Source organism: Macrobrachium nipponense, chromosome 27, assembly GCF_015104395.2.
Source record: "Macrobrachium nipponense isolate FS-2020 chromosome 27, ASM1510439v2, whole genome shotgun sequence".
Classification (NCBI taxonomy): Eukaryota; Metazoa; Arthropoda; class Malacostraca; order Decapoda; family Palaemonidae; genus Macrobrachium; species Macrobrachium nipponense.
Window position 1 is genome coordinate 236163 of NC_087216.1, and position 14991 is coordinate 251153.

General features: G+C 42.5%; 1 protein-coding gene across 1 annotated transcript in view; it reads right to left on the bottom strand.

Annotated features, from left to right (window-relative positions):
• Positions 1-14991, bottom strand: part of LOC135200750 (platelet-activating factor acetylhydrolase-like) — a 52766-nt gene that overhangs the window by 13465 nt on the left and 24310 nt on the right. The window contains exons 5-7 of the mRNA XM_064229354.1: positions 13835-14037; positions 9373-9546; positions 8588-8736 (exon numbers count right to left, since the gene is read on the bottom strand). Of these exons, the coding sequence (XP_064085424.1) occupies positions 8588-8736; positions 9373-9546; positions 13835-14037 (526 nt within the window). The remainder of the gene's footprint in view (positions 1-8587; positions 8737-9372; positions 9547-13834; positions 14038-14991) is intronic.

Here is a 14991-nt window from a genome sequence, read left to right on the forward strand (position 1 = left end):
GGTTTGTATAGTTAGGAAAAATGCAATTTTGGACAAATTGTCATTTGTTCCGACACGGCATACAAACCTTCGGTCCTTTTACAATAGGAAGACTCACTTCTTGGTGGGAGGAATCTGAGTCTTTTGTGAACAGACTGGTGTTCGCCCAACCTTGGAATGCCTCCCTGGTCGTAAGAGCGAGGGAGGGATCCAAGCCTCTGTCCGATTGATCGGGGTGTGCACCGCAGGATCAATGGTCAGACCTCTGGACCAAGTACTAAGAGAGAGGCAAGCGTATCTCTTCGTACCAGCAAACAAGAACAAGTTCCTATTTGCAAGAGGCAACATAAAGTTATGGTTTGTCTCTTGTTGGCATCCACTTCCCCCCCCTTGTAGGAGGAAGTGGTGGATATTCGCTCCCATCCCTAGTGAAAGGATGGGGCTCTGTCGAGTAGCTCACCGGCATCTCGTCCTTATCCAGCAAGGTGATGACCGTATCCCTCTACCCACAGGTAGAGGGGGAGAAAAAGATAGGAAGAGAAGCCAGTCACTCTCTCATTCACTTATCTATTCTTACAGTCACACCAGGACTCGATGCTGTTCAGCCTGCTAGGGTCTGGGTTAGCTACACAACGTGTTGAGCAGCCACCACGGGTCCCAAGGAAAACGATCCAAGGACCTGTGGGCAATATCCAAAAGGTAGAAGGAGGTGCCAGTGGTCTGGTTGTACCAGACCCCTGCCTTCAGTACCTGCGCCACGGAGAAGTTCTTGTGTAACTCGAGGGAGTGTACTTCTAGGTCATCTTGGTGCTGACGAAGAGTCTTCAACACTCAGCCTGGGATGTCGAGTTTCTTCAGAAAGCGCGGTCGCGCTTTCACAGGACAAAGCAGCATCTCCTTCGCATCGAAGGCGTTGAAGTCCATTAGGGAGGGGATTGTGAAGGACTCTAACCGATCGTCAGGAACCGAAGGGTTCAGAGTCTTCGCTACGAATTCGGTACGAAATCGAGCGTCACGAATCCCCATCCCCTGGATGCTTGACTTCGCAGGAAAAGTCATGCAATTACCTCAGAGGAAAAGAAGGGAATGGTCGTATGACCTATCCCTCTTCTCGACTTCGGTGATGTCCTGTACCCATACTGGTCTATCCGTCTGCAGCGAAGTTGTTCTTCTCGGTAGTGGATAGGACACCGACACTCAATGGTGGGTGTCGATGGTATGGGTACTGTGACAAGCCGTTAGGACGAAGAAAAGACTGTTATGGAACAACCGAACTAAGTCCACAGCGAAGTTCGTAACAGACTTGGGCGCTCTGACAGCTGCCGACTGACTGCGTTCGGTAGGAGGCAAGTTGTCCAAGCACCCGAGCAAGTCACGTGACCTTCCGCCTTAAAAGGGTTATGCCAAGAGACTAAACAAATAATTTGTTCGTCACCGATGCCAGAAGGCAAGGTGATGACTCTCTTAAGGCATGTGCCCAACAGGCGAAAGTCAATTGCCTTCTAGAGACCGAGGTCCCTGATGGCAAGATATCTCATAGTATAGTTGATTCTCGGCTAAGGAGAAACAACACTATGTGTCGTTGAAGACGAAGGTGTACAGAAAATGCAACCTACGTCTTCACAGCTGAACCGAGAGAAAGGATTCTCAAGATTCTGAACCTGTGCTACAAAGACTGAGAACGCTAACCGCTATTCATTGCTGTCCGGTGAGGATCGTAGTTGCAATAAAAGCGGAGCGCTTTTCAGTAATGAAGACAGGGAAATACTGCCTGAAGAACTGCTTCTCATGGGCTGAACATTTGGAAGTAGAGCTGTCAGGTCGGAGAGTAGGCGATGTCTTCTGACATATCTGTTAATTCGGGGCGAGCAATGAATAATTGCACACCTACGAATACGAGATATTTTGAAGACAAACTCAGATGTCTGCAAAAATCATTCGCATTATCGCGGTGCGATGCAGCGGGTGACTAGTACAGACTTCTGTTACCGTGCGGTAAACAGAAAGATGAAAGAGTCCAAGAGATATCTCTGTTGAAAATTCTCGCAATGTCGAAGGCGATGAAATCGAGCGTCACAGCAGTAGATGGTCCTTCATTATTGCGAGAATCCCCGTTAATCAGAGACCTAAGTCCATGATTGTTGGGCAGAGATACGGTTCGGTAGTCAATCAAACCAGGGGAGAGAGAGACTTAACCGACCGTGCATCTCCGAGACCTAGCTGATACTGAGCCGCTATCAGGCAGTTCAATACGCAGTAGCTCTCGGTGACACGTCATCCTGAGTTGCCAGGTAATCCATTATTCCACGAAGGAATGCGTTCGGCTAGAACCATCGAGCATAAAGAATACGCTCGAGCAATTATATTTAACCGAAACGGATTTCGGTAAATACAAAAGCTGATTTGGTGTTGTCATGACAATACCAAGTATCTAAAATCGAAACTGATAACTGCTGGGAGGTTGCAGGCAACCCCGAGTTGCAGTTCAATTAAGATACAATTCGTCTCGGTCACAAACCGTAGAGTTAACTACGGTATGCGCCTACCCCCCGGACAATTCAACTGTTAAAAGAATCATGTCGCGAGGGTAATATACGTAGTATATTTGTAGGTTCTGTACCACGACCTCCATCCTAAATTCTTTTTCCTCTCGAGGAATGAGAATAAGGATTGGAGATCGACCGCCTTCGTTCTCTATTCAAGAGAGTGAAGGAGAAGTCTTTCCCAAAGGAATGCTTCAATGGTGAACAGAATACCGAAGACGATAGTTCAAGCCAAACTGGAAGTTCCCGTCCGTTCTTCTCTATTCCAGGTTAATTGCCTACTGTGAGATACTCTTCTTTCAGCAGCAGTCTTCTTCCAAATGCTAGAAATTACAGGAATTCGAGCATAAGCGAGGTTCCCGATTATCGTGTAACAATTATCGGGGATTCTCGCTCACTTTGGACCGTGGTCTCGCCTAAGTGTTTGGAGATCGTAAAAAACTCGAACACTCTGAGTGCGCTAGAAATTCTGTAGAATTCTAAGCACTCTGCGAAACCCCCCACCGAATTCGTCAAACGATATCGGCTGGTGGTCCTCTCGATTCCCGTAGAAATCGAGAAAGGGGCAGGATCCCTCCTCAACGACCGGGGCTTACGTCAGGTAGGACCCGAAGGTCCCCCCGGTAGCGCAGCCCCTAATGTGGGATCTTACAGAGAAATCTCTGTAGGATCCCTCCCCTTTCCCTCGTAGCCGTAAGGAGAGAGGGAATGGGGGAGGAATTGGATACTGGCTCGCCTTCCCAGCGGAACTAGCAGTTGGAGAAGAAAGGAGCAGCCATCGCCTTACGGCGATGGCCTCTCAGAGCCTGGGAAAACGTATCGTCAGGAGAAAACGTTTTCCCGAGGAGGGTTACGAACTCATACTGTAGGTAAGGGTCTGCCGCCACTGTAAACGTCGTCTGGGTGGGGCTGATTGACACCTGACAGGAGAGAGCCGATACCGTCCTCCGACTCATTCCAGTCCTCGTCGAGGTCGAAACCTCAGGAGGACCGAAGGGGTATTCAAATACGGTGTCCGAAGACACGTAGAAACGACTCTGTCGCAGTAGAGGAGGTGAAGTAGCTTGTTCGACCGGCCAGAACTGAGAGAGCCTTCTTGTCCGGAGACGAGAGACTACCTGGTTCAACACAGTCGGCAAGCTCCGATCGCGGCAGACCCACCGTCGATTTGGGTTCCCTCTCGGGCCCCAAAACGACTCGAGCCGAGACGTGGCTCTGCTGGTGGGAGCGGCGATCCTTCCCCGAGGTCGTTGTGCTGACGAATCAGCGCCATAACCTCGGCAAAGTTCCTCTGGATCTCGGAAGTCACAGCATCTTGCAGAGTGGGACCGTTAAGCCCTTCGAACAAGAGCATATTCCGAGAACCTTCCTCCTAAGAAGGGGAACAGCGACAGCCCTCTCGGTCTTCTCCATCCACTTGCGCATACGTCCTGGCCGGTCCAAGAACCGTGCCTGGCACGTAGGGCGTCGTGGTGGGATCATGAGGGGCGCACCCCTCACGATCACTCCTCAATACCTCGCTCCTCCCGGTGTAACCCGAGGAGGTTGAAGGTACGGGAGAGGCAGACCTGACGCTCCCTCCTCGCTCGCTGGCAGAACCAGCAGGCTTGGAGGGCTGCAGGCGATCGTCAACCCGCGGGTTGGCGATCGAGCTGCAGGCCTGGTCGAACCGTCTCACTGTGGAGAACGGCTGGACTGAGCACAGCGGCCCCGATCTCGAGTGTCAGAAGAGCTGGTGCTGGTTGCCGTACCCGATCGCTCTCTGTGAGAGCGACGGTCAGGCGACCTGCAGGCTCCACTGTCACAGTGAGACCGGTGCTTGTCCTCACGGCACGTCACGTCGCTGGTTCCAGCCGTGGCTGGCACCAGCGAACGGGTAGGACCTCTTCCCAGCCTCAGCCCGTGGCCGGTTCGTGGACCGTCACGTCCCCGGGTAGCTAGCTGGTCGCCGCGAGAGCGAGAGCTGGTCTGGTGAGAGTCGCGTGAGCGGCTGTCACCAGTCTTCCGCCCCGTGCCGTGAACCTGACGCTGAGCGAGCTCCGAGGTCTGGTTCCTGGCTGCACGTCGCTGGTAGGCGACCGTACACTCGGTACCTCCCGCGAACGAGAGGCCGAGACGGACCCTGATGCAGTGGCAGAACCACTGACGAAGGAGCAGGAGGACCAGCGGAAGGAACCCTCCCGTCCCACCGAGGTGAGACGGGTCCCGAGAAGCTCCCGAGGGAGACTTCTTAGGAGGGAGGAGGCAACCTTCTTCTTCCTCGGCTGTGAAGCCTTAGAAGTCGAAGGGGAAGAGGCGGCAGCCGACGACGATGAAGAAGATGAAGACGACGACGACGACACCTTCCTCCTCTTCTTCGTCAGCTTCCTCAGGACAGACGTAAGATCTGCCATCCAGGGCGGAGCCGGGGCTGCTGTAGCCGAAGCCACAGGGCCCGGACGCACCTGTACAGACAGACCATAGTCTGGGGTAGTACCACCACGAACAGGGACGACGTCAGCAGGTATGGGCATCTCAGGAACAGCAGGCACAGCCAGCACAGCATCGGTAGGGACAGCCAGCGCAGCAACGGCAGGGACAGCCAGCGCAGCAACGGCAGGGACAGCCAGCGCAGCAACTGCATGGACAGTCAGCCCAGAATCGGCAGGTACGGCAGGCAGCACCGGAAACACAGGAAGTGGAGCAGCAGCCAGCAACATCCTGGTACCGGCGGCAGGTCCAGGGGCGAGCTCTAGGGCCACACGCCAGCAGGCCGAAAGCAAAAGTGATTTGTTTACCTCCCAGTCGCGCGCGCGCGCCTGTCGGACAAGCAGTTAACTACCGAACCCCTTGTTCGAAAGCTTACGACCTATCCAGCTGCCGCTAGTACCTTCCCTATTGTAAAAGGACCAAGGTTTGTATGCCGTGTCGGAACAAACACCAAGAGATGAAGGACACGATCAGGAAAGAATATATGCAGAGACTCAAGGCGATACTCAAGTTAAAACTCAACGCCGGAAATATGATAAAAGCCATAAACATATGGGCAGTGCCAGTAATCAGATACACCGCAGGAATAGTCGAATGGACGAAGGCAGAACTCCGCAGCATAGATCAGAAAACCAGGAAACATATGACAATACACAAAGCACTACGTACACCCAAGAGCAAATACGGACAGACTGTACATAACACGAAAGAAAGGAGGGAGAGGGACTACTAAGTATAGAGGACTGCGTCAACACCGAGAACAGAGCACTGGCCAATATCTGAAAACCAGTGAAGACGAGTGGCTAAAGAGTGCATGGGAAGAAGGACTAATAAAAGTAGACGAAGACCCACAAATATACAGACAGGAGAATGACAGACAGAACAGAGGACTGGCACAACAAACCAATGCACGGACAATACATGAGACAGACTAAAGAACTAGCCAGCGATGACACATGGCAATGGCTACAGAGGGGAGAGCTAAAGAAGGAAACTGAAGGAATGATAACAGCGGCACAAGATCAGGCCCTAAGAACCAGATATGCTCAAAGAACGATAGATGGAAATAACATCTCTCCCCTATGTAGGAAGTGCAATACGAAAAATGAAACCATAAACCACATAGCAAGCGAATGCCCAGCACTTGCACAGAAACAGTACAAAAAGAGGCATGATTCAGTGGCAAAAGCCCTCCACTGGAGCCTGTGCAAGAAACATCAGCTACCTTGCAGTAATAAGTGGTACGAGCACCAACCTGAGGGAGTGATAGAAAACGATCATGCAAAGATCCTCTGGGACTATGGTATCAGGACGGATAGGGTGATACGTGCAAACAGACCAGACGTGACGTTGATTGACAAAGTCAAGAAGAAAGTATCACTCATTGATGTCGCAATACCATGGGACACCAGAGTTGAAGAGAAAGAGAGGGAAAAAATGGATAAGTAACAAGATCTGAAAATAGAAATAAGAAGGATATGGGATATGCCAGTGGAAATCGTACCCATAATCATAGGAGCACTAGGCACGATCCCAAGATCCTTGAAAAGGAATCTAGAAAAACTAGAGGCTGAAGTAGCTCCGGGACTCATGCAGAAGAGTGTGATCCTAGAAACGGCACACATAGTAAGAAAAGTGATGGACTCCTAAGGAGGCAGGATGCAACCCGGAACCCCACACTATAAATACCACCCAGTCGAATTGGAGGACTGTGAGAGCAAACAAAAAAAAATAAATAAATAAATAAATAATAATAATAATAATAATATATTATATGATAATTTTTCTATTCTTCTTATCAATCACTTCTGGCTCCGCAATATTATTTCATAACTGATCAATATTCATATTGGTACAGACAGTCCCCAGTTCTCAGCAGGGGTTCTGCTCTGATGCTTGATGATAAGTGAAAACTGCCGATAAACGAAAACTGGCAACTTTTGGCACTTCTCAGCATTGATAATTGGATTTTTGTGATGAAAGGTTAATGACGCCTCTGTTAGGAAAGTATTGACCCCAATACTCTATTATCAGCACCAATGACTGGAAATGCGCATTTCGGCGCCGAAAATGGTGGAACTAGCCAAGCACCATGAAACCGGATTGCCGATAACCAAGTCCAATGATAAATGGGGACTGCCTGTATCTAATAGAAAGGATGTGAGAATGTTTTATTTCTATTTTAAAAAACCAGGGATTCTGGTGCCTGGTATATCAGAGTCCATGTTCAAGAAGTTGTCTGATTAATATTTTGACAACCAACCATCGCTGCCTACGCCTCCTGGAAGCGCTGCACATTGTGAGGAAGAAGCCAAACTTGAATATCACACGAACGTGCCAGCCAATGAGGAGTGTCTGCAGAATGCCAGCCAGGAATCCCAGGCCCACCCCCAGAAATACCTGAGTGATTGCACTTGAGAAAAACAGCAACTATCCAACTCAGCCAATGAGAAATCAACAGCTGAGCTGTGCTGCTATAAATACCGCCACCAAGACACTGCTTCTCCAGTTCCTTTGCTAACTCGTCCTGATGATGACCTGTGAGGCCGAAACATGTTGACAAAAAAAATGCATAATACCAGCAAAACTAAAAAATGCCAGGCAGAATACCCAGTGACAAATCCTGCCTGGCCATGACCAATTACAACAGCATACCCAGAGACGAATCCCGCTTGATTAAGACCAGTCATCCAGTCTTCCTGTATACCTGTATATGGTATACCAGTATACCAGTCGACGAATCCTGCACAAACACGCACTTTGATATACCAGCCACCAGAATCCCAGGTTTTTTAAATAAAAATAAACATCTATGCATCCTTTCTATTAAATACCAATATAAATATTGGCCAGTTATTAATTAATATTGCTTAGCCAGAAAAGTAATTAATAACAATATAAAAATTATCATATAAAATTAATTTGCTGAACACAGCCATTCTTTTTAACAGAATAGTATGTTTGAAAGAGGGACTTCTTCCAAGATATAATAGTACTAATAACAATATTAATACCTGTATAACTTTTTATTACATCATAATACAGGTTACTTTCTAAAGTTCATGGTTAACTACTTCAACATAATGCCAAAGATTTGTTCAACAAACAATTTTTTCTTTTTATAATATACACATAAAGTTTAATAGGTATCAGCATTTTCAACACTCATCAATATGTAAAAGCACAATATTTGCAGCAAGGACACTCCATGTAGAAGCAATATGCATATAGTTTGTCACAGAAAACACAATTAGTAATTAAAAATGCTTTAGCAAATTGAAACTGAATATAAGTGAGAACATATCCCTTTAAAAATATACAATGTAGCTTAAACAGAATTAGAAATAATTTGTCCATGCATATATTATCAGAGTCCTATACTACATACATACATATAAACTTGAATTAAAACCTAGAAGAGCTGACAAAATCAAGATAGGTTTCTTGCGCTTAAAGAAAATCAGGCACATATCTAGAAAATACCTTTCAACAAAACCAGCACCTTATAACCAAGACTAACTTGCATTGTTATGACTATAAATATAGCAAAGAAATGAAGTTATGTATATCACTTTGCCAACAAATAAAGCACTTACCTAAATGTTTGCATATAAAATTGATCATTAGTCTGTTATTGATATCCATTGCTGTTCCAGGGTCTAAGGGAGATGATGCTCCTGCAAAGACTCTCCCTATTGGCCCAACAAGAAATGGAGTATCACATTGGTTCTGGTGGACAGTACCTCTATAAGGAAAAAAAAAAAAGGATCACTTGTTATCTTATGTGAGGTAAGAATTTTTAAACCATAGTTCTTGGATCATTTTGTGGAATAAATGTACAAACTAATTGAGTTTATTCTTGCAGTAAGCCACGCTAAATTTCATTTGCAATGAGTCTGGGTAAGCAAAAATTCAAAGCAATGGTCAGCACTCTGCAAGACTGATATTAACGTTTTTATCTTTAAATCTACAAATATTTTTCTCTGTAATACTATATTGTAATCATATAGTACTGAGCCACACTATAGTGCAATAGTCTGTCAATTATTATTCATGATATATACAGTATCCTACTGCAGTAGTATCTTAAAAACAAAAGGTTTGAGGACATCTGTTTGGAAACAAGTGGCACCTCCTAATGGGCAGCTTTAATTCAGCTGCATCAGCACTATAGTTAAATTATATTAGTGTACATCAATGAAACATTTTTGGCAATTACATAAAAAGGATATAACACAATTTGCATTTCTATGTTGACTCATTATCTTAATGATAACAAAGCCATAGTATACCCCTACACTTTTCTATGCATCATAATGCATAAAGTTCTTGACACCATAACTCAAAATAACAAAGTAAGTATAAAAGTAGCAAAACTTACTTTATTGTAACGAAAGTTGTGGTTTCATCATTAAGCTTACTCATAGCTTTCAAATTAACTTCATTCTGAAAAGCTTCTGTGGATATGCACAATAGAGGCTGTGCTAATGCACTACAAATTTCATCAACCTCATCCTTCAAAGGGAACATCCAAGGATCAAGTGCAACACCTACTCTGAAAGCAAAGAAATCTCTTTATAGGTTTATTTTTGTCTTTTTCAATGCATATGAAATCATATACAGTGGACTCCCCGTATTCGTGTTCTCCGGATTCGCGGACTCACACATTCACGAATTTCTCTCGTGAACGTTTTTCCGCATTATTCGCAGAAAATTCCCATATTCATGGTATTTTTCTATGAGAAATATCCACAAATTCCTAGGCTTTTTTTATCAATTTCATCATAAAATGCACTTTTTGTGATAAAACTATTAAAAAACCAAGTATAAAAATTTCTAGTGGATTTTTCTTGACTTCTAACTAACAAAATATACTGTTTTCAGCATTTTATAGGGTTCCAAGTATTCACAGGTTCTAACTATTCACGGGGGGGAGGGGGGGGGGGGAGTGTCAGGTACGCATCCCCCGTAAATACGGGGGGACCACTGTACATTATTTCCAATTGTACTTTTTTCACTCTGCACCTCCTATAATTTCTGCAAAAGAACTTATAAAAATAAAACCACATGCAATGCAGCACTAATAAAATAAAAACCACATGCAATGCATGCACTAATGATGGTTGTGTACACTTAAATATAAATTGAAAACTATAGTCTAGTTTAAAGTCAAGGTGTACTTCCTTCAATTATGGCTTATATGTTTGATAGTATAGTCATTTGTTTTGTCCTCAAGGAGTTACCCCTCCCTGGTGTGCCAGCAATCTCCATGGTGACTAGACTAATATCAATCAAAGAAATATCTCTTAGCCTTATCTTGTAGCTGGGTACGTATTGTGTCATAATGATAAACACTATGACATGTAATAGAGTATAATGGACTCAAAGACAAGAAGGCATTTTCTCTCATCTTCAGCAAGGCTGAACCCAGTTTATCCCATGTCAAAATCTGTAAGAAGGGACTATTGCTGCATTGCACTTGGTTACAACCGGGCTGGTTAAAAGACCATGAACCTTTACCTCTCTTGTAAGTGTAAAGCGAATACTTCAAGCCAGTGTTTACTAAAGATCACTTCAGTTCTAAATTTTATTATAAAGGATCATGGAAACATCTAAACTTGAAGTTAACGCTTATTTTTAAGTTCCAGTTAAAAATTGTTAGTTTAAACTGTGAAAGAAGTGTTAATTTTTTATATGACAGCCGAATACCAGCCCTTGTTTTGTGACCACATATGGTTGGTACTTTCTAATGATTACTTGCTTGCAATTTGCAAATTTGAAATGCTCCACAATTTAATACTAATTTAATACAATTTAATACTAATTTAGATAATCCTTTCAGATAACGATGTCTACAATAGCCTAGGTGGTAGCCTACATGAGATAATAGCCTAACAGATTCAGTGAGAATAATTCAAATTATATAGTGGATTTTGTTTGTAGCTTATAAACTAGGATTACATATGCAAAAGGTGATTTAAACAACCTGGATTAGGTGGTAATTTACACTAAGGTAAGTAACAACATTTTAACACATTGTTTTATGGCCCTAGGCAACAGCCTATTCTTACACCAAGGTTCCCTATATATACTTAAACATGATCCAAATAATCCAGGACTAGACAATGTCTTATATTAAGTGATAAACTTCAACTAAACATCCCATTATTGGACTAAATTATTAGCCTAGACAAAATTACCTAGGGCTAGATTAAAATAGTAACCTGTGCCGGATGAGATGATAACCTAGCTTAAAGGCTACATACTAAGGTAATTGTGTTGTTCCGTAACCCATACCTTTAAGTGTGAATTAAATAATTTACATTAGGCAGTATCCTAGATTGGAGTAAGTGATAGCCTAGTTATAACATCATTGGGTTACTGTTTTATGACAATCTGGGTTAGATAAAAATAGTAGTTTAACTATAAGGGTAAATATTAGTATGTTTGTTTTCATATAACCTATACATTTAAATATGGTCTATAATAATCTGGATTAGGCTAAGAAGAACAAGTAAGCCTAGGATTATCATATATGATATAATAAAGAATATTCTAGGCTCAATAAAAAATAACCTAATTTTTACAACTTGGTAGCCTATCTGTAAGGCTACATACTAGTAAGGTCTTATGTAGCCTATATCCCTAAAAGTTATAAAAACCTAGAACAGGCAGTATCCTAACCAGATTGAGTAGGAATCACTTTTTAAGGGAATATGTTGCTGCTAGCTTAGAAACAGCGTGGCCGAGTATCAGACAAAACGGTAGACTCGGCTACTTAAAGCAGAAAACCAGATCATAAGAGGGTTATTTTCTCTATACTTTATATCCTAGGTTTTAAATAAGCCTAAGATGAGCAGTGTGTTAGAATAGGTTAAGTGAGAACCCCTTAAGAAATCCTCTATACTTAGCTTAACACAGATTATACTAGAAGCGTTAACCTAAGCCATATAAAACAGTAGCTTGGGTTAGTTAAACAAATCAGTTCATAGCAGATTAGTCTAAAGGGCATGATAATTTAGACTTAAAATTTCTGGAATGTTGCATTAAGGCCTGCATTGCTCCCCAATGTAACATTCCTACTGCTTTCTTCCCTGATCTGTTAGGACCCTTTTTGAAGAGTCGAGTCTATTGTCAAACAAATCTTTGAATGAGTCCAACAACAGAATTGTATATATACTATTCTTAAAAAATGGGAATCTGGGAAACTACCCTTGAGAGTTTCCTCTTCCTTTGCCTCAGAATGCTTGGTGTTAATCAGAGCTACATAAGCCTCCACTCACTACTAAAGGACTCCCCCGACAACAGAAGATAGGTCACAAATAGCATCAGCACCCCTTTCAAAGCAAAAAGACATTCCTACCAGGGAAAGAAAAATAAACTTCAGGACTGTGTACAACAAGGAAGGGAAGAGGTGGAACTCCATAGGACTTGCATGGTTGGATTGTCCTCCACAGCATAACATGCAGTCGTAGTCCTCCCCTTGGAAGACAGTATAATTCACAATGGGCTAAAGTAGAGTTGATCTCATCCTCACCCTCCTCTAAAGTAGTTTTTTCCAAAAACCAGACCCCTTTTACAAGGGGGTCATAGAGAAAGATGCCTTTATTTGCCACCACTCTTCAGTCTTCCCAAGAAGTATTCCTCTGAACGAAGGGTGATTCTTGACCCATCAAATTTGAACAAACATTGTTTGCATAAATTTTTATACATGCTGTATCTATTTTATAGAAACTCAGGAATGAGGGATTTTAACAGGTGGCCTACCCAGATGATTGGTTAATCTGGGTAGCCACCAGAGAAGAGTGCTGCAGAACCTAAGCGTGGTAGTCGATAAACTCCAGTTAAAAAGTTTCTTGGGAACAACTCCCACCTTACACCCAGCAGGCCTCTCCTGAGGCTGAGACTTTGTTGGGCTATTCTTTGTGGCCAGCTCTCTTCCCAAAGCACTCAAACCAGAATAAGGAAGGACTTACAAGATTCCTTGCACAGCCCAGCTTTTCCAGATGACAATGTTACCATTTGGGTCCATGGTAGATCTAATCCTGAGATTGGGACTGTAGGAAGTAAGAGAGTCTGGCTCTCAAATGCCAAAAAAAGGCCTTCATCTGAGATTGGGAAGACACACTGTCCATGGACTCTGAAGGGGTCTCTGGCAAACTGGCCAACCTGATTCCATTCTTCGTAAAAGTGACAATACATATGGATGCCTTCTTGAAAGACTGGAGAGGACATTAAGAGGACTGTCAGTTAGGGGGAAGATGGTCACCTACTTGGAGGGAGTTTCATAACTGCTTTCTGGGGCTTTTGGGTATCTTTCAATTTCAGAAAACTGAAACCTCCAAAAGGGACTCTCATTTTGTTTGTCCTAGACAATATGACTGCATTGTCTTATATAAAGAGGTTATGCTCATGCTGAGCTCCTCTCAAGCCAGTAATTGCCAACATGCTTCCACAATCTGGAAGTGGACCAGTTTGGGCTATAGTCTAAGTTATTGGTGTGTTGTGAAACATAGGTATATATCATAAGTGACCAATATGAGGTGTGGATAACATTGAATTTTTACCTCAAATTATCAAGGGTATAAGCACAGATTTCTGACAAAATGAATGAGTAAGAAACAATTTTACAAACTTAAAAACTTCTGCTAGTTGAAGGACTGGCATTACTGATTATCCAGTGGCTAACAACTACTTTTGAACTGGGATTCTGAATCTAGTTACTCTGCCTGACATTTGGTTAAAGCATTAGTCACGTAAAAACCTGTCAATCATATCATATTAATTAGGAATAAAACAGTCAACTTTGGCTGCTAAATTATTAAAGACACTAGAGCACCTACTTGAATCTTTTGTCTTTTGACAGTGTGCATATTGTAGTTCCTCCACCAAATGAATGACCTGACATTATGGGCATTGTCAAGTCAAGGCGGCCACACAGTTGCTGAAGATCAAACTTAGAGGGAAGTTCATTTGTAACTTTTCCTTGCTCTAATTTTTCAAGAACATCTAGTGCTCTTATACTTTCTTGCACTCTGATCTTGATCTGAAAGTAATAACAAAACTGCAAAAATCTAAAACAAATGTTTTTCAAAAGAGTAATTTCCAAATACACGTACACATTGCTATAGTTTTGAAAATAATGCATATGAAGCCTACTACTATTGTTCTTAAAAAATATGTATTAATTAAAACCAAATGAAAGCAAGAGAAAAATAAAACTATGTAATTCAAATACAGTTGGAGAGTTATTTGTAATAAAATACTTTATAAAACATAATAGCCTAATTTATCATTTAACACATCAAAAAATAGCAAAAATATAAAAAGATATAGTGGCCTCCACGTCTATGCATTTCACATTTTAGCATTTCATTTTGTTGTGGATTTTTGTGCAACACATCATTCACTTGTCTGCAGGGGAAATTTCACTAATTTACAATTTTTCTTTGGGTTGTTTCTCTAAAATTATTGCTAATTTACTTTTTTTTTCTTAAAACAACATGTACTACTGTGTATTCACTAATTACAGTATTTTTTCATTAAAATATGTGTATAGGCTGGAGAGAGAGAATAGAGAGAGAGAGAGAGAGAGGAGAGAGAGAGAGAGAGAGAGAGGAGAGAATATGACGGCACAAGTATTTTTTAATAAAATTTATGTGAGATGAGGAGGTCTAACCACATTTGTATGACAAATAAATAATTTACTTAATAATAAGTAGTACTAATTTTCATATAATAATAATATTAATATGTAATAATAATATACTGTAATTACATTTATGCATTTCGTAATTACATTTATGCATTTCTATAGCAAATTATTTACAATTTTAAACATACAAATATCATTCCCAATCTTTTCCTGAAAGCTTTGAAGCAAGGGGGGAGGGTAAACCTGTCAAATATGTCAAAATCTGATAATGAAGGGTAGAAAATGTTACCAACGAATGATACTAAAAAATCTCTCTCTCTCTCTCTCTCTCTCTCATATGTACTA